Genomic DNA, 22821 nt, shown 5'->3' with positions numbered 1-22821 from the left:
ACTTTGGCCACAGCTGTGGCAGAAGTCCAGCATCCTATCCCATTGCTTTCAATGGGGTCGGCGCTGCTGCCGGCCCCATTGAAAGCAGGGGTTTTGTGGCAACCCCCGCAGCATGATTTTTGGGGAAGGGCTTGAAATATAAGCCCTTCCCTGAAAATCATCCCTAGCTGGTCAAAAAAACAAAAAAGAACTTTACTCACTTCGCCGCCGCTCAGACGCGTCCTTCGGCTGGCTCCCCTGCACTGCTATCCAGCACTTTCAGCAGGTGGGGATTTAAAAATCCCTGCCTCCTGAAAGGGCTGTGCTTATTGGCTGAGCACTCAGCCAATTACAGGCAGCGCTTAGCTGTTAATTGATGATTCTGCAGGGCCTGTACAGGGCACACAATGCACCAGAAAAATACATGGAGCCGTCCTCAGCTGGGGGCCAAAGGAGCTGTTCGTCCTGGTGCAGATAAAGAGCATGTAGTACCCCGCACTGTACTGTAGAGTGGGCTACTAGAAGCAAATTGGTGCATGCGCTTCCGTAATATATGCGTTATATAAGAGAGACATCCAAGCTGATTATCTGGACGAGCTGCAGATCCAGGCTGCCTCTACCATTATATGTTGGATTTAGTTTCAGGTTACAATGGCCCGGGAAAGACCACCTGAAGGGTCAGAAGAACTTTTGTCAGGAAACTTTACCCCTTTGACTTTGATCAGTTTTACTCAACAGAGATGAAGCCTGGAGATTATAACACTTTGCAGTCTATTGTCTATAATGGTCCCTGCTGACTGAGGCCAACAAAAGTCAAAATAGGCACTAGTTACCTTTTTCTGTGCCCAAGAATAATTGATTTAAAATACTTTTAACTGCAAGTCTTTGAATGCATACACTTAATATAGGGACAGATCATCTCCTCTCATATGCAGATGCTTTCCTAAAATCTATCATATGTAACCATTGTCCTCACCTTATCTGCATCCCTTTGCTCCATGAACACATGTCCTTTCTGAGCAGCAGATTATTAAGTGTGACCGCGCCAATAATGTAGAACATCTGCTTCACCACCTGCTTGATGAGCTCTGGGTCCGTACCGTGCTGACACATTATGGAGTGGAAGGTGTTCAGTTGCCTCACTATGGAGTCCAAAGTATACGTTCCTTCATCAGCTATGCTGGATGTCCTCTTTCGCAAACCTGTAGGCTTCACCCCTGAGACCCCCTGAATGGTCTCGTGCTCCAACATTCCAGAAACTGCGGTACACGGAAAGAAATACGGGATCTTGTATAACTTTTATGTGATTTTCATTTGGTTCAGAAAGATGAAAATTGTAATCCAAAGTATCTAACAAAAGGTACTCTAATAGTATGTGAACAAGTGCTGACACTCTAGTATATAAAAAAAAAGCATGCAATGTGCTTACAATCAAATGCCCTATTTGAGATTAGTCATGGAGCTCCTTTAAGAAGCCGCCCACTAAATAAGAGTATATGTACTTAACAGCCACCAGAGTTTCTTAAATTCCAGATATTATTATGTATTTGGTTGATCCTAATTTTATTTACATTGCAAAGATCATACAGCTAGTGGTATTTTTCCTTTTGGAGTTTAACTAGAGATGAGAGAGTATACGCGCTACGGGCAATTGCTCAAAATCGAGCATTGCCCTTAGCGAGTACCTGCCCGCTCGGGAGCAAAGATTCGGCTGCCGGCGGCGGGCGGGGAACTGTGGGGGAGAGCGCGGAGGAACGGAGGGGAGATCTCTCTCTCCGTCTTTCCCCCCACTCCCCCCTGCTGACTGCCGCAACTCACCTGTCACCCGCGCCGGCAGCCGAACCTTCTCTGCCGAGCGGGGAGATACTCGCTAAGGACAATGCTCGATCGAGCAATTGTCCTTAGCGAGTATGCTCGCTCATCTCCAAGTTTAACCCATTCCCATCAGCCATATGCTTATACATATCCTATGCAGTTAGGACGTATATTGAAGTCTACAGCATATATAATGTATGTAGCGGGCTCAAGAATTGCACTTGTATAGTCATTCGGTCTTATTTGAATAAAAAGCCATCAAAACATTGTATGTACACCAAAATAGTACCAATAAAAACTACAGGTCGCCTTGCAAAAAACGAGCCTTCACACAGCCCCAGTGGCAGAAAATAAAAAAGCTATGGGTGTCAAAAGATGGTGACAAAATATGACCTGGACAAAGGAGCATGGTCATGCTTGTTCATGAAGGGGATTTCACCCAAACTATTTTTTTTTTCATTAATAAAGGTGTTGACAGGTCATCTAAATGATCTAATAAGCCATGGACACCTATGGGCACTGTGTGGAGGGGCACCAGATACTGTGGGCAGATAGATCATGGAATGGATCGCAGTGCTGGAGGGCCTGAAAAAATGAGTATGTCCTTGTTTTAAAAAACATTTTTTTTTATCCTTGACGATGTCCTTGAAGGCTGTGGGTAACTGCTTAAACAACCTAAGGTGCAATGACTTTGAGAAGTGGGAATAAGAGAAGTTGAGGACATGATGGAGATGCCACTTAATAAATTTGGTGCACTGCACCCGAACAAAGCATGGACTACGACTGGTGTGGGAAACATCAGCTGTAATAAATTCTCTGCCAATGTGTCTTAGATAACTTTTTTTTGCCTTTTTATCCTCCAACATTACCAATATATTGCCTTTTTATTGTTAATATTTTTTTTTTTTAAAGGGATTTTATTTAGCCAGGAATTAACAAGCATATAAACACAAATAGCTGGCACCACAGGTGTCAGGTTCAGCAGACAGTACATTGCCTCTACCCTGTTTTTCATGCAATCTTCGCCTGCGTACATACGTATATTTCTTCTTGGCATGCTATACCTGGCTAGTACTTTTTTATTTCTTTCTTTCGTCCCCCCCCTTTAAACTCTAACTTTATCGGTTATTACTGAACAACAGTTTAACCTTTGAATAGATCAATTGTGATCAATCAGGAAAAAAAAAGCAAAGACTTAGGCCTCATGTCCACGGGGAAAATCAGGCCCGCTCCGGATTCTCCATGGAGAATCTGCAGCGGGTCCCTCCTGCCCCGCGGACATGAGCGCTGAAAAGGAGAATAAATAAGAATAAACTTACCTCCCGCCCGCTCCGGATCTCCTTTTCGTCGCGGCGTCATCTTCTCTCCGTCGCGGCCGGATCTTCTTTCTTCGGCTCGGCGGATGCGCAGGATGACATCGGTGACGTGCCCTGCGCATGCGCCGGCCCGAAGAAAAAAGATCCGGCCGCGATGTAGAGAAGATGGCGCCGCGGCGAAGAGAAGAACCGGAGCGGGTGAGTAAATCCCAATTTTTGTCATGAGCCGTCCCCGCGGGAGACCCGCACGAAAATGGAGCATGGTCCAGACTTTTTCATGCTCCATTTTTAAAAAAAATCACTTTTATTGACCATCCGCGGGCGTTTATTTACCCGCGGGTGGTCAATGCATCCCTATGGGATGCGGATCCGCGGGCAGGAGAAGAGTTAAAATCCGCTGCGGATTTTAATTCTTCTTTTGCCCGTGGACATGAGGCCTTAAACTTAGACACCCCCCCCCCCCCCAACCCCCTGGCGCGACTCTCTTAAGAAAATTTGTGGGAATAGAGGAGAAAGAAAAAAATTGTTTTCTGAGCATTGGGTTTTAACGTAGAAAGCAGATTGAGCAGTTGTCTCTCTTTTTATCCTCCCCCCCCCCCCCCCCCCCACCTGGCTTGGCTCTCTTGACGCCGTCGCGGGGCAATTTTATTGTTAATATTGACATGAAATTCTCAGAAATTTCATAATACTCACCAATCATTGGTTGTAGGATATTTTCAAGCACTCTGACCAACTGCTGATATATCTGAATAGCCAGATCACTCAATACTTGTCTGTACTCAGCAAGATCAAAGTTTGTGAGACAGTGTTCATTCTGCCGGGTTGAATTGTGCTTCATAAATCCCTGGAGACAGTGGAAGGTTAAAGGTCATCATCTACACTTATTGTTCCTGCTCTGCCTTTCAGTTATTGGGATAGATGAACTTTATTCTAAATACATAGAGTTTAAAATCAAGGAATAAACATAAAATAACGAGGCAAAAAGAAAATGGTGCCTAGACAAGGTATTGCATAATCGTATTCCACAAACACAGAACATTGAAGGCAGAAAGAGCACTCCTAGTATTCCCTTTTTATTTCTCTCTTAGGATAGATATATCCTTATCCCAGGATGCTGGAATTTATTTATTTATTCTGCTGGAAGTTCGTTCCAAGCTTCTACTATTCTTTCAGTAAAAAAAATATTTTCGGACGTTGCTTCTGATCTTCACCCCAACTAATCTCAGATTGTGCTGCCTTGCTCTTGGGTTTAGTTGCATAATAAAATCACTTCCCTCCTGAACTTACTTTATACCTTTAACATATATAAAAGTTTTGCTCATGTTCCCCTCTCCCTTCTCTCCTACGGGCTATACAGATGAAGGTATTTAAGTCTTTCCTGATAACTTTTGTTCTTGAGACCTTCCACCATTTTTGTAGCCCATCTTCAGACTTGCTCTATTTTATCACTGTCTTTCTGTAGAATTGCACTCCAGAACTGAACACAGTATTCCAGATGTGGTTTCACCAGAGATCTATACAACAGGATCACAATCTCCCTCTTTCTACTGTTTATACCTCTAGCTATGCAGCCAAGCATCCTACTTGCTTTCTTTACTGCCTGACCGCACTGCGGATTCAGTTTGAAGTTGTCAGAAATTAGAACCTCTAATATCTTCTCCTCTGGATAACATAGAACAGCCAATACAATACTCATACTGAGGATTTTTTCTCCCCCAGTGCATTATTTTACATTTGGAAATATTGGACTGCAGTTCCCATTGTTTTGACCATTTATCCAGTATGGCTAAATCAATCCCCATGATCAAGGCACCAAAAGAAGAATCAACCCTATTATACACTTGTGAATCATCTTCAAACAGACAAACCTTACCCATTAAACCTTCTCATATGTCACTTATAAAAATATTTAAAGGACAGGACCCAGGACAGACCCTTGGGGTCACCATTTGTAACTTGTCCCTGTTCAGAATACACTCCGCTAACACTATCTTGTAATCAACTTTGAATCCAGTGGAGTAAGAAGGATTACGTTCAATTTTCAATAACTTATTTATTAACTCTTTATGAGGAACACCCTGAACCTGATGTTACCTTTAACCTTGATTCCTCAGATCAAGAATTGGTAAAGGGAATGTATCACTTGTTTTTACAGTATATACTGAACCATTAGAACGTTATTAACTACATAATAATATCATTGGTTTCCCATGGTCATTTCAGAGTGAAATCTACCTGAATAGCATTCAAGACTCACACTAATGCAATGCTAATTTAGTAAAATATATATCTAGTTTATCATTTCATTGGTACCTAATAAGTATATTGCTATGATCTATAACAAATACTGAAAAGAAATTTCAATAATTAACTCAAAAACGGTACCTCTTCTCCACTGTATTGCTTCAGACAATGAAGGAACCGGCAGGTGTTAGAAAGCCAGAAGGACACGGTTTCAAAGTCATCCCCCCTTTTCTGTCATTGGAAAGAAAAAAAAAAACACAACTAGAATAAACTGCACCAGCAAACCAGATTGACAAGGAGGGAAGATGACCGACAAATGTCCAAATAAAATGATGCAATATACAGTAAATCGGTAAAACATTACAATTGTGAATTTTGAGAACAAATGCAAGGAGTAAGTAAAAGTATCATGTGTAAGTTCCAGTACATCATACAGATGTGTGGCATGATATATGCAAACTGTAAGGGTTAACTGCTAATAAGCAACAACAGATTAAGCAGACTTGGCATGAGTCTCCGGAGTAACCATGCCATTGTTCAGCAGTGGAGAGAGGACATGATGCAGAACATCGCACTCCTCCAGAGGCCTGTAAGAATGCCAGTCCTGGCTTGATGCCATGTTATATTACAGTCTTACTATCTCACTTCTTCTTGTCAATCGAATTATGGCCGCAGTCATGCTGAGTGACTTGCATCACTGCTTCCATCCAGACAGTCTCTCAGGACTAGTTCCAAAAATAGAGCACATACACCGTGCCTACTTTGATCATAAACCACATGATTCAGTGTACTGGCAAATAACCAGTGTAGCATAGGGAGGAAAATACATTCATTTGCCAAACTAGCATCTATGCATCAGAATAGTGGCATTCCCTTTAACAAATATTTATTTATATCCCTGTATCCTTTATTAAACATTTAAAAGTTTACGCTAACCCCTGGAATAGACGCTAAAAGTCCAACTGAACTCAGCAGGTCCCATGGAAAGATTACTACTTTTAGCAAATGAGAAATACAGCACACAGTAAGGCCTCCCTCACACAGACAGTTTTGTCAGCGTTTAGTGCCGCCTTTTCAGCGTGGCGCTAAACGTTGTACACCGCTCCCATTTATTTCAATAGGCCTGTTCACACAAGCGTCTAAATGCAGTGTCTTCATCGCTGCACTTTGACCACAATGCGTGTTCTATCTTTGAAATGAATGGGCAGCGGTTTTAGTGCTGCTGAAAACGTGGCACCACATTTTTAGCAGCGCTAAACGCAAGCACCAGCTGCACTACCAAAAAAATATATCAATACTCACCTAGCTGCCACCGTCTGGGTCCCCGCCACTGTTCTCTGGAGCTCCATGCTGGATGCCGGTGGCCACTTTTAATCGCCGACAAAGCATCTATTGCTAGTGACGGGGATTAAAATCCCCACCTTCAGCAAGAGATTGCTGTGATTGGCTGAGGCCGTTGAATGTCAGTCCGCCAATCAGAGCTGGCGCTCAATGCACCAGTCACAGCCATTCAATGAATGATTCGTGCATTCAGCGCTGGCTGTGATTGGCGGAGCCAGCTGACATTAATCAGCTAACTGAAAAACAGGTGTATATTTTTTCAAGAAATGGAAGTGAATATTCAATTTCTTTTGTCACGAAAAATAAAAACTGACCTTCAAGATCTTTTTGATGCCATTAATGGTTGATGTGAGCAAAGAACGGACTTTCTGGTCATCATTGAGGTAATCAGCGTGCCGTACACACATAAATAGAATGTAGGCTGGCAGTCCTGGAATAAGGTTCACGGCAACACCACGGGGCTTCAAGTCTGAAGTCAAGTAAAATAGGCATTATCAGAACATACATGACTGGCGCGCTATAAATACAATGTACTACAATGCTGCAAATCAAGTTACCAAAACAAGTTAAACCATCAAGATAACACACCATCTACTACAGTGGTCCCCAACCTTTTTGGCACCAGGGACCGGCTTCAAGCAAGACCATTTTTACAAGGCCCGGCTTGGTTGGGCGGGACGTGGGCGGGGCTTTGGTTATATGGGGCAGGGTTATGAAGGCAGGTGGAGTTTAGTGCATCCTTATTTAATTATGACATTTAGAATGTCCTGGCAGTACACACACAGGGCAGTATATAATCTATCCCCCCCCCAGCACACACATAGGGCAGTATATAATTTATCTCCCCCCCCAGTAATAGACAGCCCCCACCCCTCAGTAATTAGCAGCCCCTCCACCTGAAATAAGCAGGCCCCCCCCCAGTAATAGGCAGGCCCCCCCCTCCCAGTAATAGGCAGGCCCCCCCCCCAGTAATAGGCAGGCCCCCCCCCCCAGTAATAGGCAGGCCCCCCCCCCCCAGTAATAGGCAGGCCCCCCCCCCCCCAGTAATAGGCAGGCCCCCCCCCCCCAGTAATAGGCAGATCCCCCCCCCCAGTAATAGGCAGGCCCCCCCCAGTAATAGGCAGGCCCCCCCCAGTAATAAGTAGCCCCCACCTCCCCAGTAATAAGCAGCCCCCCCCAGTAAGCAACACCCCCAGTAATAAGCAGGTCCCCCAGCCAGTAATAGGCAGCCCCTTCCCCTGTAATAAGTAGCCCCCCCCCAGTAATAGGCAGCCCCTTCCCCTGTAATAAGTAGCCCCCAACTGCCCCCCCCCCAGTAAGCAACACCCCCAGTAATAAGCAGGTCCCCCCAGCCAGTAATAGGCAGCCCCTTCCCCTGTAATAGGCAGCCCCTTCCCCTGTAATAGGCAGCCCCTTCCCCTGTAATAAGTAGCCCCCCCCCAGTAATAACCAGCCCCCCCCAGTAATAACCAGCCCCCCCCCAGTAATAACCAGCCCCCCCCCCAGTAATAACCAGCCCCCCCCCCCAGTAATAACCAGCCCCCCCCCCCCAGTAATAACCAGCCCCCAAGTAATAGGCAGCCCCTTCCCCTGTAATAGGCAGCCCCTTCCCCTGTAATAAGTACCCCCCCCCCCAGTAATAAGCAGGTCCCCCCAGTAATAGGCAGCCCCCTAGTAATAGGCAGCCCCTTCCCCTGTAATAAGTAGCCCCCCCCAGTAATAGGCAGCCCCTTCCCCTGTAATAAGTACCCACCCACCCCCACCCACCCCCAGTAATAAGCAGGTCCCCGCAGTAATAGGCAGCCCCTTAGTAATAGGCAGCCCCTTTCCTTGTAATAAGTAGCCCCCACCCTCCCAGTAATAACCAGCCCCCCCAGTAATAAGCAGCCCCTTCCCCTGTAATAAGTAGCCCCCCCAGTAATAGGCAGCCCCCCAACCCATATACTTACCTCCTCCCTGCTGTCGCTCTCTGTCTGCTTGCCCGGAACGCTTCCTCCCCGAGTCCTCTCCTGCGGAACTAATGAGCAGGGGACTTGGGGAAGAGGATCCTGGCTGCACAGACGTCAGTGTGTGCGCCGGGATCATCGTGATTACCAGCGGGGAGCTGCGGCACCCCCGCTGGTAATCGCTTCAGTGGTCAGCGGCGTCGGCACGCCGCGGGCCACATAGCACAGGGCAGCCCGCGGGCCTTGTGTTTAGAGCAAAAGTTCCCGGCGGTGCCGCGGCCTGGCGCTAAGCACCCAACGGCCCCGGTCCGCGGCCCGGTGGTTGGGGACCCCTGATCTACTATACTAATATTACATTTCAACTACAGCTGACTGTTCTGAAACACTGACTACATGTGCATGGCAGTCAATTACTAAGAATCACCAACAAATGCCCCTAAGAAGCAATATATAGAGTTAAAAGGTTCCAGATCTTTAAAATTGATGGCCTATCTTTAACATAGGCCATTAATATTAGATTGGTGGTAGGTTAACAGCTGATTGGCTGGGGTGCCAAGTGTCAAAAGGGACCATGCTCCCTTCATTGTCTACCAGGCCCAGTTCCATATGTGTAGCAGTTGACTGTGCCTGGTACCGTATTACAGCTTTGTACCACTCAAGTGAATGAAGCTGAGCTGCAATAAGCAGGCACAGCCTGCTAGTAAATGTACGGAGTTGTACTGTATGAAGCAGTGAAGGGGATGCAGCCCCCTCAGACAGTTGATTAGAGCAGTGATCGAATATTGATGGCCGATCCCAATGATGCGCCATTAAATTTAAAAAATTAAATGTAAAACCCCTTTATTTCAATATAATCTTTTATCTACAAGTTAAACAATTACCTAATATAAGGTTCTTAATCAGCTTTGGTTCATCTTCCTTCTTATACTCCAGCATTCCTTGGAAGTCTTTCTCTTTGCGAGGAATATTAAGTGGACGTATTGGCTCATCCACTATTTGACCAGGAGACACGTTCTCCATTTGACCAACTACAGAAGAGAGGCCCAATGATATTAAATATTTCAAGAATAAGCAAGTCATCCAACTTAGTGATTTTGTAGTTTTAGTCTTGTAAAACAGAACTATAGACTGCTCAAAGGAAAAAGGGGAAGACACCAATTCTAAATCTTCGCTCTTCTCCTACCCCACACTACACAACTGTTCCTTTAAAAGTTGTAGAATTACCTTCAAGCTCTCCAATTTTCTTTGCAAACACTTTCAGCTGCTTTTTCAGTTTCCGGACAGTCTTATCTTGCTTCTCCAGCTGCTCCATTAGATCCTACAGATATGAACAAGCTCTTAGTAATAACACCCTTTTAAAACATTTTCAGATTCCACACTAAGACGGTTAGTAAAAAGGGAAAAAAAAGTGACTGAAGAGCAAGTAAGAAAGTAACAGCGACATCTAGTGGCTTTCAGTTGCTTAACATCGCATATCCAAATCTGTATGTATACAGTATCACCAGGACAACTCATGTGTTAACCCCTTAGTGACTTGCCCCTTAATGACAAGGCAAACTTTTTCATGTTTACATTGTGATATTCCAAGCGCCATAACATTTTTATTTTTTCAGTGACATGTCCATATGAGGCCTTGCTTTTTGCAGATCGAGTTGCATCTTCCAATGGGACCACGTGAAATATATACGGTATATATAATGTATGGTATTAACTTTTATAAAAGAATCTTTTGGAGAGTATGGAAAATACAAACAAATTCTGTCATTTTTTTTTTTTGTTTTCTTTTACGGCTTCACTGCTTGGGATAAATGAAAGGTTACTTACTTTTAGTCTTTGGGTCAATACAATTATTGAAAATATACACATTTTTATTACTTTTTTCATAAAAAGGGCTTTCTATTGTGCCACAGTGGAGTACTCCCCCCCCCCCCTTTTTTTTGTTTTGGAGGCAGGGTTCGAGAGGCTGGCATGCCTGGCAGATCCAGAGGCCTTAATGAGTCCACTGGCTGCCATAGTAATCCATCATCACCACAAGATAGTATTGCAGTGCATTGATAGATGACAAGAGGAGCTCCCTTCCCTAGTCACGATTGCTATTGATCGCAGCATGTATTGGTCAGCAAGAGAAGTTTTCTGCCTCCTGCATGTCAGTGCAAGGTCCTGGCTGTCATCTGACATCCAGTACCCGGTTCTTCACATGCAGACCTTAGATTAGGCCACTGTAAAAACACAGTGACCTTACCTAAGGCCCTTTACTGCCACTGTAAAAACCTGTACAGCTGGTCACTAAGCAGTTAAAATGAAAAGCATATGCACTCCTTGTCCCTGGAATACATTGGTTCTGACACTGTGGTATGGTTTATAGACATGTTTGTCTTTAATTAAGTGCTTCTATGATAAATATAGCTAAAATTGGCAAGGCTGATTACTAAAAGGAGGTTTAGTTTATATAAAATTATATAAAATATAGTATTTATAAAAGGGAGTTGGCTGACACCACTACATAGGGATAGGGAGAACAGCTTAAACATACGTATGTTAACCTGCATGATAAAGGAATCCAAATTTTAACCCCTTGGCAGTGCGATCACAGTTGTCTTGTAGACAGTCTCCTTGTCTGCAATGTCTTGGGCTTTCTGCATTTAGTTCCCTACAACCTCTCCCCCCTCCATCCAATCATGAGGCTGTACAGCTGTCACTCAGGGCCGAGAGGAAGAGATCTGATGAAGAAACCACCTTCAAAGAACTTGCAATTGCAGAATTAATCACACCAATTGCATATCCTCTCAGTTACGCTGTTTCAGATCAGTTAATATAATTCATTTACTAATTCAATGTGAACAGTGCTTGCAATAAAACTATGGCTGCTGCAGCGTGAATGGAGATGTCTGCTTCAGGCAACACAGCGGCTCCACACATGAGTGCAGCATCCTAGCAAACAGTTGGTTGTCAGGGGACCGGGCAGCGAACCCTCATCGATCAACTACTGATGACCAATCCTGAGAATAGTGTAATGTTGCCATTAAGAGAGGAATAGCTCATCTAAAAACATGCATCCATAACCAGGATTTGCATTAGCTAATCTGGCGAGCAGCTCCTGTGGACTGTAAGTTTTCACCCTATAACCCTTTTTTGAGGATATAGTCTTCACTGCTGCAATCCCTAGGTTGTGTCAACAGAGTAGCCATTGGCTGGTGGTGTGAACAGTCAACAGATTCAAACAAGCCAGGGGTCATAACTGGGAAGTCAGAGTGTACGTCAAAGGCACTGGCGTAACTATAGGGGATTCGGTTGCACCTGGGCCCAGGAGCCTTAGGGGGCCCATAAGGCCTCTCTTCTCCATATAGGGAGCCCAGTACTATGAATAAATAATTTAAGTTGGGGCCCTGTTACAGGTTTTGCATTGGGGCCCAGGAGCTTCACATTACGCCTATGCGTTAAGGGATTGAGAGTAGTTGGGGGGGGGGGGGGGGGGGGGGGCCCAAGATAAACTTTTGCACCTGGGCCCATGAGCCTTTAGCTACGCCCCTGGTCAAAGAATATATGAAAATAACTTGATTTGTATAGCCTGGAGGGGAAAAGTGAGAGGGGAACATGATCCAAACTTATAAATATGTTAAAAGGTAGAAATAAGGAGGGACATATTATTAGAGAGCTAAATAGAACAAGGGGGCACAGACTAGTTGGAGGAAGATTGGAAGCGATGTTAGAAAATATTTCACTAAAAAAAGTAGTAGATGCTTGGAACAAACTTTCAGCAGACGTGGTTGGAAAATCAACAATGAATTAATTGAAGCATGCCCTGGAGAAGCATAGAGCTATCCTAAAAGAAATAAAAAGGGAATACTACAAGGTCTTTTTCGGAGATCAGTTTTTCTAGGTTTCTATGAAACAGGTACAAAGTAAGTTCAAAAAAAGGAGGGACTACCAGGTAGTCCCTCCAAGCGAACGGGAAGTCAGACAAGCCGAGGTCAGAATAAGGCCTCATGTCCACGGCATAAATCAATTTACAAAATCCACGCAGGTCTCCCGCGTGTGCGGTCCGCGCCTATAGGGAATCATTGGGCACCCGTAGGTAATTAAATACCTGCGGATGTCATTTCCCCCCCAGCGTGCGGGTCACACGCGCGTGAAAACAACCGCAGCATGCTCCATTTTTATGCGGTTTTCCTGTACAGACTGCTACCGCGGCTTCCATTAAAGCCAATGGAAGCCGTCCGGATCCGTGGCACGTTTGCAGCTGTCACTGCGTCCGTGCCGTGGACTGCAGGAAAGCAGGAGTTTGAAGAAAAATCCTGAGCGCATTCGCCCTGCAGAAGACCCGGCCACGACGGAGGAGAGCTCTGCAGCGTCCGGACAGGTGAGTATAATGTATATTTTTGGCGTCATGTCTGCGGGCTGTGTAGAATCCGCCGCGGGATTCTGCACAGGGAAACCATGCCGGCCCGTGGACATGAAGCCTAACGGTATAGCAAAATACAGGTAAAACATGATCAGAAAAGAAAAGGTAACATAACATAATAGAAAAGGTAAAACAAAAACAGGGTCAGGACAGAAATTGAGCTATACTGAGACTGAAATCAAACACCGGAGTGGAACGCATTAGGAGACTCCACAATTACTGGAAGGGTTTGCAGGGCTGAGCAGGTCCATATAGAGCGCCGAGCACAGTTATTGGCTGATTGACACACTAATTGCTGTGCTGGCAGAACATAATTAACAGGTGAGAAGAACCAAGGCGCGCACACAGAAATAATAAGCAGAATACATACGTTCCCTAACACTACCACTGGTGTCAAAGGGATGACAAATAATACAAAGGACTACCCTACAGATAGGTCACTAATACTTCAAAGGTGGACAATACCTTTAAATATCTAACAGACTGGATGCTAGAGGTTTCAGGAAATTACTTTCGTAAGTTTAGTAACAGTTGTGTATTAAGAAACTGAAGGTAGAACAACCTGTTTCATAGAATCCCTAAACACACTGGGGCAGATTTCGGAAACTTCTTAAAGGAAAAACGTTTTTTCGTTGCTCCTAGCAACCAATCACAACGCAGCTTTCATTTTACCAGAGCAGAATACAAAATGAAAGCTTCGCTGTGATTGGTTGCTTCCACAGCTCATGTATTGAATTTGGCAGTAGTTACTCGTGCTACATGTTCATTTTAGCTTTGGCAATGTCGCAGTCCAACATCTGGCAGTGTATTTAGCGGAGTCTGTTCTTCCTGATCAGTTATATAGCTGGTCATTTATATACAGTTCTAAAAAGATTTATTTTAAACCACATGCATTTATGTTAAAGACAGATAAAGAACCCGGGTGGGCACTACATAACAACTTGCATGGTGCCACTTGTAAATTATAAGGGCCACATCTAATAAGACCTGGATTAATACTAGAAAGAAAGGATTAGAAGAATAAATTAGAGCCACTTACCCGGTTCACATAGGTAATCTAGGAAGTAGCACGCTATACAGTCTCATGTACAGATACAATGTGATTGGCTTACTATGCATGCAATCTTGCCTTTAGCGGAAGTTAGTAAGAAAATGTGCATTTATCACGGGACTCAACATGAAGACATGACAATGCGATGGAAGCGGTGGGGTAGTGAACAGAGCGCAGCGTCTTCACACAAACGTATCTAGACCGGAGTTGGGCAGGCTGGAGTGCTGTTAGTTTCTAGGACATGGCTAAGGCAACAGAACAATCAGGCGTGTGATTTACATACAATGATCCGTCTGTAAAGTGAAATCCGGTACGACTGATACTTCATGGGATCATCTGCATATAACTCCTCATAATACTGAAAAAACAGGCAGAATGGATGGACCTTCTCTCTGCAGTAATTACTTAATAAAATGTCATTAAAACGTGCCCAGTGACTGTGCATCACGCTAATACATTATATGGTTTGGGCAAACACAACACAATCTCAATTCTTAAAGGGGTTTTCCCATGACTTAAAATTGCTTCACAACCACTCTGTCCTTCCTGGTTGCTGCAGACTAGGACATGTGACTGCTGCAGCCAATCACTGGCCACAGCAGTGACCATCTAAAGAAAGTCATTGGCTGCAGCAGTCACATGACTTGGTCAGCAGCAATTAAGTAGGACAGAGTGGTTGTGAAGCAATTTTAAGTCGTGGGAAAACCCGTTTAACAATAAGGGTCAAGCCAGGCAAATCTAGAAACTAACTTAGTCTATGCAGCAGCATATCGCATTTGTGCAGCAGACTGACTACATTCCTATAATGCTATGCTACATTACAGGATAGATATACTATAGAGGATAGTTACAATACAGATCTATCCTATAATTCCATGTTCTCCAACCAGTTGCTCAGGAACCACAGGTAGCTTCTTAGGGCCCCTAATGTGGCTCTCCAACTGTTGGTGCATGCAGATACTACTGTGTACTAGTGGTACCAGCTAGGTCAGACCATTATTATAACTTCATATGAGGATCAAACCCATATCACTGGCAGTTAATTAAAGGGGTAAGACTCACTTTTTTTATATTCACTGTAATACAGAATCATCTGTTGTTTTTTAAAAGTGGCTCATAACCTAAAACGTTTGGGGATCTCTACGGTAACTCATTACTAAACATGTTTCTACTTCTATGCCAACCTTTACATATTTTTTACTTTGTTCCAACATCTCTAAAATAGAATATGAAGCAACTTTGCAAAAAAAGGTCTTCATCATGTATATCCTAGTATTCCAAGTGCCTCCATTGTAACAGACTGCAAATAAATCTGGTTAATTTGTCCTGCAGTCATGTGATCTGTAACCCCTTGGAACAACTCCCTGTAGGTTACATCTCTGGCACAATTTACATTAAGGCTGGGTTCACACAGGGCTGATTTGTCACTGTTTTTCTGTTGCGGTTTTGACGCAGAAGAACTGTTTCTGCGGCAAAACCGCTTCAAAGGTTAATTTGGGCTTGCGGATTCGTGCGGAAAAATCCGCACGCGTTTTTTTTCCGCAGCGCTTTTTTACTTTTTGTCGCGTATTTGGTGCGGATTTAGCTGCGTCCATAGAAGTCTATGGACAAAAAAGCGCTGCGGAAAAGACCATAGAATGAACATGCTGCATCTTTTAAAACCGCGACGCAGTTGCATTTCCGCACTGCGGCTGTGCGGAAAAAATCCGTCCTGTGAGAACAGCTTTTTGGCAAATCTCATTTGTGCTGCATTGCACTGCAAACGCAGTGGTTTTGCCGCAGTGCGGATATGCAACGGCAATCCGCGGCAAATCTGCCCTGTGTGAACCCAGCCTTACTGGAGCTGATGTTCTTAAGAAGGTAACCAATCCACTACTGATTAACCTGCAAATGTATGTTGGTCAGAACTGGGGAAGGAAGCATGGCTGCAGGATGGGAATACACAGGGCATATTTGTAATCTGATGCCATGTAGATACATCCAAAGTTATTGATAGGATATCTTTATCAATAGCAAAGTTGTTTTATTCTCTACTTTAGCTACACTGCAACAAAACAACTAACTGGTTGTAAAGGTGCACATAGATTAGAAATGTACCCATGAAATGAAGAGTAATGTAGAAAGCAATGATTACACAAATGTAAATGTATAGTTTATGGTGTGATCTAAAAAGCATGAGGTCAGATGAACGTTCAGATTTAGCCCTTTTATATTACATACCAGGTTTTCATTGGTCAGCCGGGTGATCTCATGTTGTAAACTGGCTTCAATGCGAGCCTCAGGCGGCAGCTGGAGATTTTGGGCAAGAAGCTGTTGCTGTCGATTGTTCTCCTCCTTTAGTCCTTGGACCTCTCCTCTGAGAGATTCCACCTCGTTTTCAAAGCTCTTCTTCTGAGACTGCAGCTGCGCCTCTAGAACCCTACAAGACAACAGCGGATAATTGATACAGACACTTTACTATGCTTTCCAAGCAAGCATAGCACCGACAGCAAAGCTCCATCGCTCCTCCTCCGCATGCTACGAAACCCATCAGCCTAAGAATTGTTAGGACAGCACTCAAGTAGTATATAAAAGGCATACGAGAAAGTCAAAGAAAGCAAGGGAGGTTACTGAAGAAATCCATTGTTAGCAATTCAAAACACATTTTATAAGACAACTATTAGTAAATGGTTATAAAAACTGGCAAATCTTCCATTCTTAATTTAGTATCAAATTTTAAAATTCGCCTCTGACCAATAAATGCAGAGACACTTACTATGTAGTACACAATAGATTGCTGCTCATCAGCTATCTCGTCCAACACATTCATGCTCGGTGTAAACGTATTCTGAATGTGGAGAGGCGAGAAAGCGGCTTCCAAAGTGGCTTATCTCCCCAAGAACAAATGGACTAGGTAGTTGAAATCCAACTGCCTGATCCTTACCTTTCCTGACATCTGTTGTTGGTGGAGTGCCATATATCTAGATGATCTAGACCCTCGGAAATCGACTGGTTCAGATTATAACATTTTACGTGCATGGTTAGCCCAAGTTGCAAAATTGTCTACAACAAGCACTGCTTTAAGGTTATCAAGAGATGTTCTTGATAAACTGGCCTGCAGCTGCCATGCTTCTATGTCCTCAACTCACTATTCCCATCCATACCCACATATACCCATCAGTATCCTCGCCTGCTAGTGTGTGTATCCATACATATCCCTATGACCAGACTGATCCAGCAAAGCATAGAATAAGTGTTGCCATGAGTACCTTGGGAGTAATCTAATGCAAGCCTCAGGCCTGTAACGGTAGGCACTGATAATACTGCATAGGTGTAAGATATTAAAAATTATTGTAATGTTTCGTATAAACTTAATGATCTTGAATATTTCACTACCAACAGTTCTCCATTAACCAATATAAAGAAACTACATTCCAGTAACCCACTGATCTAAGAAAAACAGGAATATAAACGTCCCAACATTTGCAGACCAATGGCCTCACTCAATAGGAAGAAAAGCCATGGTGAAATAATTTCTTCATAGAATGACAAGTCAGTAATAAAAATCTGAAAAGCAAAAAACAGCCGAAATAAAAAAGTAAGCTTATTATGAAAACTACTACTATTCAATGCTAGCACTACAGAATGTGCAGAGTTTGCCATAGACACAGTGTACTGTACATTTCAGCCGGGTCACTATACAACCTGTTTATAGCTAGTAAATCGTATTTAAGACCTCAATATAACCTCTCCAGATTCCCCATGCAGAATAGACGGACTAAAGGGAGTTACAGGAAGAATGCTCTAATTATGCAATTAATTCTGTAATTTGTGTGTTGGACGTCAATATGATTTTGTAGCTAAAAAGAGATGAAAAGAAAAAAGGGATGAAATAATTTTTGCAATTAAATAAACAATCAATATGTACCACTAGGGGGCAGAGGTGTTAAAGGTATTCGGAAAAATCTATTGCATTCATAGAACAGCAACCCAACACCATTACTAGTGAGATTAAAGTTTGATTTAGCAGCAGTTAAGCAAGACTTTCTGGGTAAACCCAGAAATCTTCATGAAACCCTGCACCAATTAAAGAGTACGTCTAGGACTAGAAAAAAAAGGGTCTGTTTTTCAGAAACAGCTCCACATCTGCCTATAGGCTGTGTGAAAGTATTGCATTATATTGTGAAAGCATTTCATTATATTTTATGCAGCAGTGTCGTGTGCATAGCAAGAAGTATGTGTGCAAATGACACGTAGTTTTACTAACAGGGTCTCAGACACTGAGCATCCAGCTTTGTCACAATTAACCTTTGTAACGTTTTACTAAGATAGAAGTATCACACATGCTGTAAACTTTAAATAGTTGATTTTGTGGGGTTTGTCACACTACTTAACCTCTTGCGTTGCAACAATAAAACAGAAGAGCTAGGAAACATCACTTAAGTGATCTCACTATTCTCTTCACTGATGCATCGAATACTAATTAGGTATACTTGACTGATAAAGCTAGGCTACCGCTTGAGTATCGCCTAAATTAATTTCTTTAACAGCTGTGTTTGGTATTGTAGTTCATCCTTATTCAGTTGAATGTTGCAATACCAGAAACAGCCTTATAGACACATGTGGCGCTGTTTCTGGACAAAGCCTTTTGAAGCAAGCAGGAGTCAGATAGGTGAACAGACACAACCAAGATAGCAAATCAGTAAACGGCAAACTTCTGAGGAAACCCACCACAATACCAGCCTGTGCCCTGTTAAACCTGCACCATTAAATTTAAAGGGAAGCAGTTCAATTTCTGGGTTATGTGCTCTTGGAATACCAGTCACATGGTGAAGACATCAGAAGTATAATACGAAGGCATTGAAGTTATAATATAATCAGCAATTTGACTCTTCATTACACTCAGTATTTGGAGGTCCTATTTTGTGCATGGTTTAAGCTTTCGGCAGTGTTAGAAAGATGCAAAATGCAGATTACATATTCCCATGGTGATGAATTTGATAACCTGTTGGCCTCTTTTAACCCTTCATACACCAGCCAGAGTTCTCCATCCTCGTTCAGCATATGGTAATCCTGCGGTAGGGTTCTTTTTAAAATGATTAAGAAGGAAAAAAAATAACGAAACAGAAAATGGATTGAAGAAAATGATGAAAACAGAACAAAATCACTGAAAATCCCAATTAAAAAAATAAAATAATTCATACGGTATGAAAATTGTCACCTACTCCTTTTATCATCCCTGTGACGAACACTTGTTAAAGTACTTGCCTAAAAGGTAAAAAACTTAAGGCCCTTCTACATGGGGCAATTATAGTAGGGAGTTGTTCAAAACGCTGCGCTTCCCTGGGGTTTTGAATGATGGTCATCCCGTGTAAATGCATACGGAGACTGAACAACTGGATGAGTTTCGTTCAGTTTCAGCATGCTTGAAAACCAAATGGACACACCTTTCAGTGCAAACAGCAGCCGTTCAGTACTGAACGGCCGCTGCTTACAGTGAAGGAGAGGGGTGGGGAAGAGAAAACTCTCCTCCAGCTGCCCCACCTCCCTGCTAGCTGCGCTGTGAGCGATCCAGCAATACTCGCTCCTGTGTAACAGCATGGGAGTGAGTATACATGGGGATAAGTGTCGGGTATCATTTGCCCGACACTCATCCCGTTTAGATGGGCATTTACTGATATAAATAGGACTTAATTTGATGTGTGTTCTAAGACTCAACGACCATGGTTAAAGTATACTAGTACATAGACACATATAAAGTGTAAGTCAATAGCCAGCTAGCCTTTAAAGCCAAAGAAAAAAAAGCTTTCCCACACATGTAAAACAGCTGGCAGTGTTACATTAATGTATCTGTCTTGCCACCTATACCTTCTAAGTTTGCCACATATCACTTTATGGAATACGGCAGTGGGTGTAAATGTGAGCTCAGTTTTAATGACAGGCGCCAAACTGATAAGGCGTGTGCAGTACGATAACATACAGGATGGGCGGTTTTTTAGCAAATATAAAAAAATAAATATAAGAGACTTAAGAACTGTCAGAGCTGATATCCCAGCTGCTGATATTAGCTTTCAAGCAATGCAGATTTTTAATTTCAATCATACTAACCTTGCCCATTGTAAATACATGTAATAATTATTTCTGATGCATTTGTATGATCTTACTAGAAGCAGTGCAGCGATGACACATTCACTATTTGATAGCTGCTTCTAACTTGAACTATACGATCCCAGGAAGGCTTTCTATCCCATGGGAACAACGTTACTGCAGGAGGCTCAGATATGTTGTGCAAGCCCATAGTTATAGTGGTTGTCCAGCTGTAAACTACTGATGGTCTATCCTCAGGATAGGCAATCAATAATAGATTGGTGGGTGTCTAACACCTGGGATGTCCTTTGATTTGCTGTTCTCTGGGCCAGTGCGCTCATGCACTGAACTAATTTCTGCAGGAAGCAAACAGCTCTGTTCCCACTGCAGTGGACGGGCTTAGTATTGCAGACAAAGATCCCATTCACTTCAATAGGAACACATCAAAGTGTATGAATACACTAGCCCAGAGAACAGCTTACTGGTGAGTGTCCTGTGCAGCCATCCCTCGTCAGTCAACTATTGATGACCTATCCTGAGAATACACCATTAATAGCTTATAACTGAACAACCCCTTTAAGTTGCTTCCACCTTTTATATGTAACTTCTCCAATACCAAGAGTCATGTACTACATAGAAAATATAGTCACTAGTAGTGCTAACTATTTCTATAGTTCTTGTCACACAGTAGATATTTCTTTTCCTTTTGGAAAGGATGAAGCTGGTGCACATACCAACGAGGGTTGGGTAAATACGGGATAAGACTCTATTCACATCTGGTTAGCAATTAGGTTTTTCTGTTTGTCATATGGACAGAAAAATGGAGTGCAAAGTAGGGGCGGATCCGTCACATGAATGGTGGCTGATGGACTCCACTGACTATAATGGAGTCTGTTGGATTTCATCATGGCGTCCATCCACTTACTTAAACAAAAAACAGCACTCAACTTTTTTTTTTTTTTATAACATCTTTTTCGACAGAATCTGCAATGGAGACTCCAACACAGATGTTAACAGAGCCAAACACACCTGCCCATAGTGTTTAGCATTGACTGACGATGATATAGGTTTACATAGCCTTATAACAACTTACCTATTAGATTCCTTCATGCCTGTATAAGCCTGAGCAACCTCCCTGTGGTCCTTCATTTTCTGCACATCTTCAGAAATAGCCAATGTTTCGGTCATGGTGTTCTAAAATAATGGAGTATAAAGTTACTTTAGATATTGACTGTATGGATCCAATATAAATGATGACGCTGCAGGAAACCACTATTTTCTCCGTTCAGCAGGGTGCTGTAGCTTGGACCTCTCCTGTCATCTGCAGTAACATGTATGGAGAGCTACCATGCTCTCTGAATACCATAGGAAATCATAATCGCTATAGAAAAGTCAATCTAATGGTAATTTATCAGCCAATAAAGTAAAGTCTAGTCTTTCCAATAGAACACATGGCATGTAATAATGACCACTTAAATACTTAGTTCACAAGCAATGCAATCACCAGATTAATGAATTAAACATCTGATTGCATCCAACACTTCAGTCCCTGGACATTTTATGATGGATTTCACCAAGGATTGATCATCATTTACTTGTATGTCTTCAGTAGAGATGAGCGAGCATACTCGCTAAGGGCAATTGCTAGATTGAGCATTGCCCTTAGCGAGTACCTGCCCGCTCGGGAGCAAAGATTCGGGTGCCGGCGGCGGGCGGGGAGCAGCAGGGAGGAACAGATGGGAGATCTCTCTCCCCCCCGCTGACTGCCGCAACTCACCTGTCACCCGCGCGGGCAGCCGCATCTTTAGAGACGAGCGGGGAGATACTCGCTAAGGACAATGCTTGAGCAATTGTCCTTAGTGAGCATGCTCGCTCATCTCTAGTCTGCAGTCATTTACTTTAGCTACATAAAATGATTATTGCAACATCCAGGCATATTAAATCAAATCTTATTAATATACATTTGCCAATTCATATATAATTGCTATACATCACGAATGTACCTTTAAACAAAAGCTAAAAGGATATTGTTCCTGCTAGACAAGAGAGGTCCCAGCAGCAGCCTCAGCATCACCAGCCATAAAACACACATTTCTGAAGCTGGGTTGAAGGGCAGCAACCAATTTACATTTTACCTTTAGATGACAGATGAGAAGAGTTATTGGTTGCAATGGCTTACAGCAAAATCTATAATAGGAGGAGCGAATGACTGCACCGACTGTACGGTCATTCATCATATCGGAGTGACAAATGGATTACAGAAGCACAAAAAGCACCGGACTTGGCAGCGTAGGAAGTCCAGTAATGCTCTAGCAGGGGTTGTCGTGCATTAACAGCAATTGCAGGAGAGGTGGCAAACAACTTTGCTACATCAATGTTCCAGCTGTTTAATAAAAGTATAACTTTACTTCATTACATGCAGAAAACTAACAAACAATGCCAATTGTTACCTTATCATCCTTCATCATCACAAAAAGAAAAAAAGGACAAAATGGTCAGAAAACACTTTCCAATAAGATAATGGTATACTTTACATGACACTGTACTAAAGGAATAGAGACAATGGAAGAGGACTGAACATTTGTAGGATTTGGAAACTGCCTACACAAGCCCCAAACTTTTCTGTTACTAAGATTTCTGCTCTAGTCTCCGTTCTGTCAG

The 22821-nt window shown here is 43.0% G+C and overlaps 1 protein-coding gene across 5 annotated transcripts in view; it reads right to left on the bottom strand.

Annotated features, from left to right (window-relative positions):
• The window catches only part of MYO5A (myosin VA), a 146135-nt gene that overhangs the window by 8709 nt on the left and 114605 nt on the right, over nucleotides 1-22821 (bottom strand). For 2 of the 5 annotated variants that reach the window (XM_066592584.1, XM_066592583.1), the window contains exons 29-38: nucleotides 21254-21354; nucleotides 19079-19159; nucleotides 16315-16513; nucleotides 14378-14452; nucleotides 9866-9959; nucleotides 9523-9669; nucleotides 7010-7164; nucleotides 5496-5585; nucleotides 3804-3954; nucleotides 956-1238 (exon numbers count right to left, since the gene is read on the bottom strand). In XM_066592584.1, the coding sequence (XP_066448681.1) occupies nucleotides 956-1238; nucleotides 3804-3954; nucleotides 5496-5585; nucleotides 7010-7164; nucleotides 9523-9669; nucleotides 9866-9959; nucleotides 14378-14452; nucleotides 16315-16513; nucleotides 19079-19159; nucleotides 21254-21354 (1376 nt within the window). The remainder of the gene's footprint in view (nucleotides 1-955; nucleotides 1239-3803; nucleotides 3955-5495; nucleotides 5586-7009; nucleotides 7165-9522; nucleotides 9670-9865; nucleotides 9960-14377; nucleotides 14453-16314; nucleotides 16514-19078; nucleotides 19160-21253; nucleotides 21355-22821) is intronic. The other 3 variants (XM_066592585.1, XM_066592586.1, XM_066592587.1) reach the window with 3 other exon arrangements.

Source organism: Eleutherodactylus coqui, chromosome 2 (assembly GCF_035609145.1).
Source record: "Eleutherodactylus coqui strain aEleCoq1 chromosome 2, aEleCoq1.hap1, whole genome shotgun sequence".
In the NCBI taxonomy this organism is placed as follows: Eukaryota; Metazoa; Chordata; class Amphibia; order Anura; family Eleutherodactylidae; genus Eleutherodactylus; species Eleutherodactylus coqui.
Note: the sequence above shows the minus strand (reverse complement) of the source record. Positions and strands in the feature narration are given on the sequence as shown.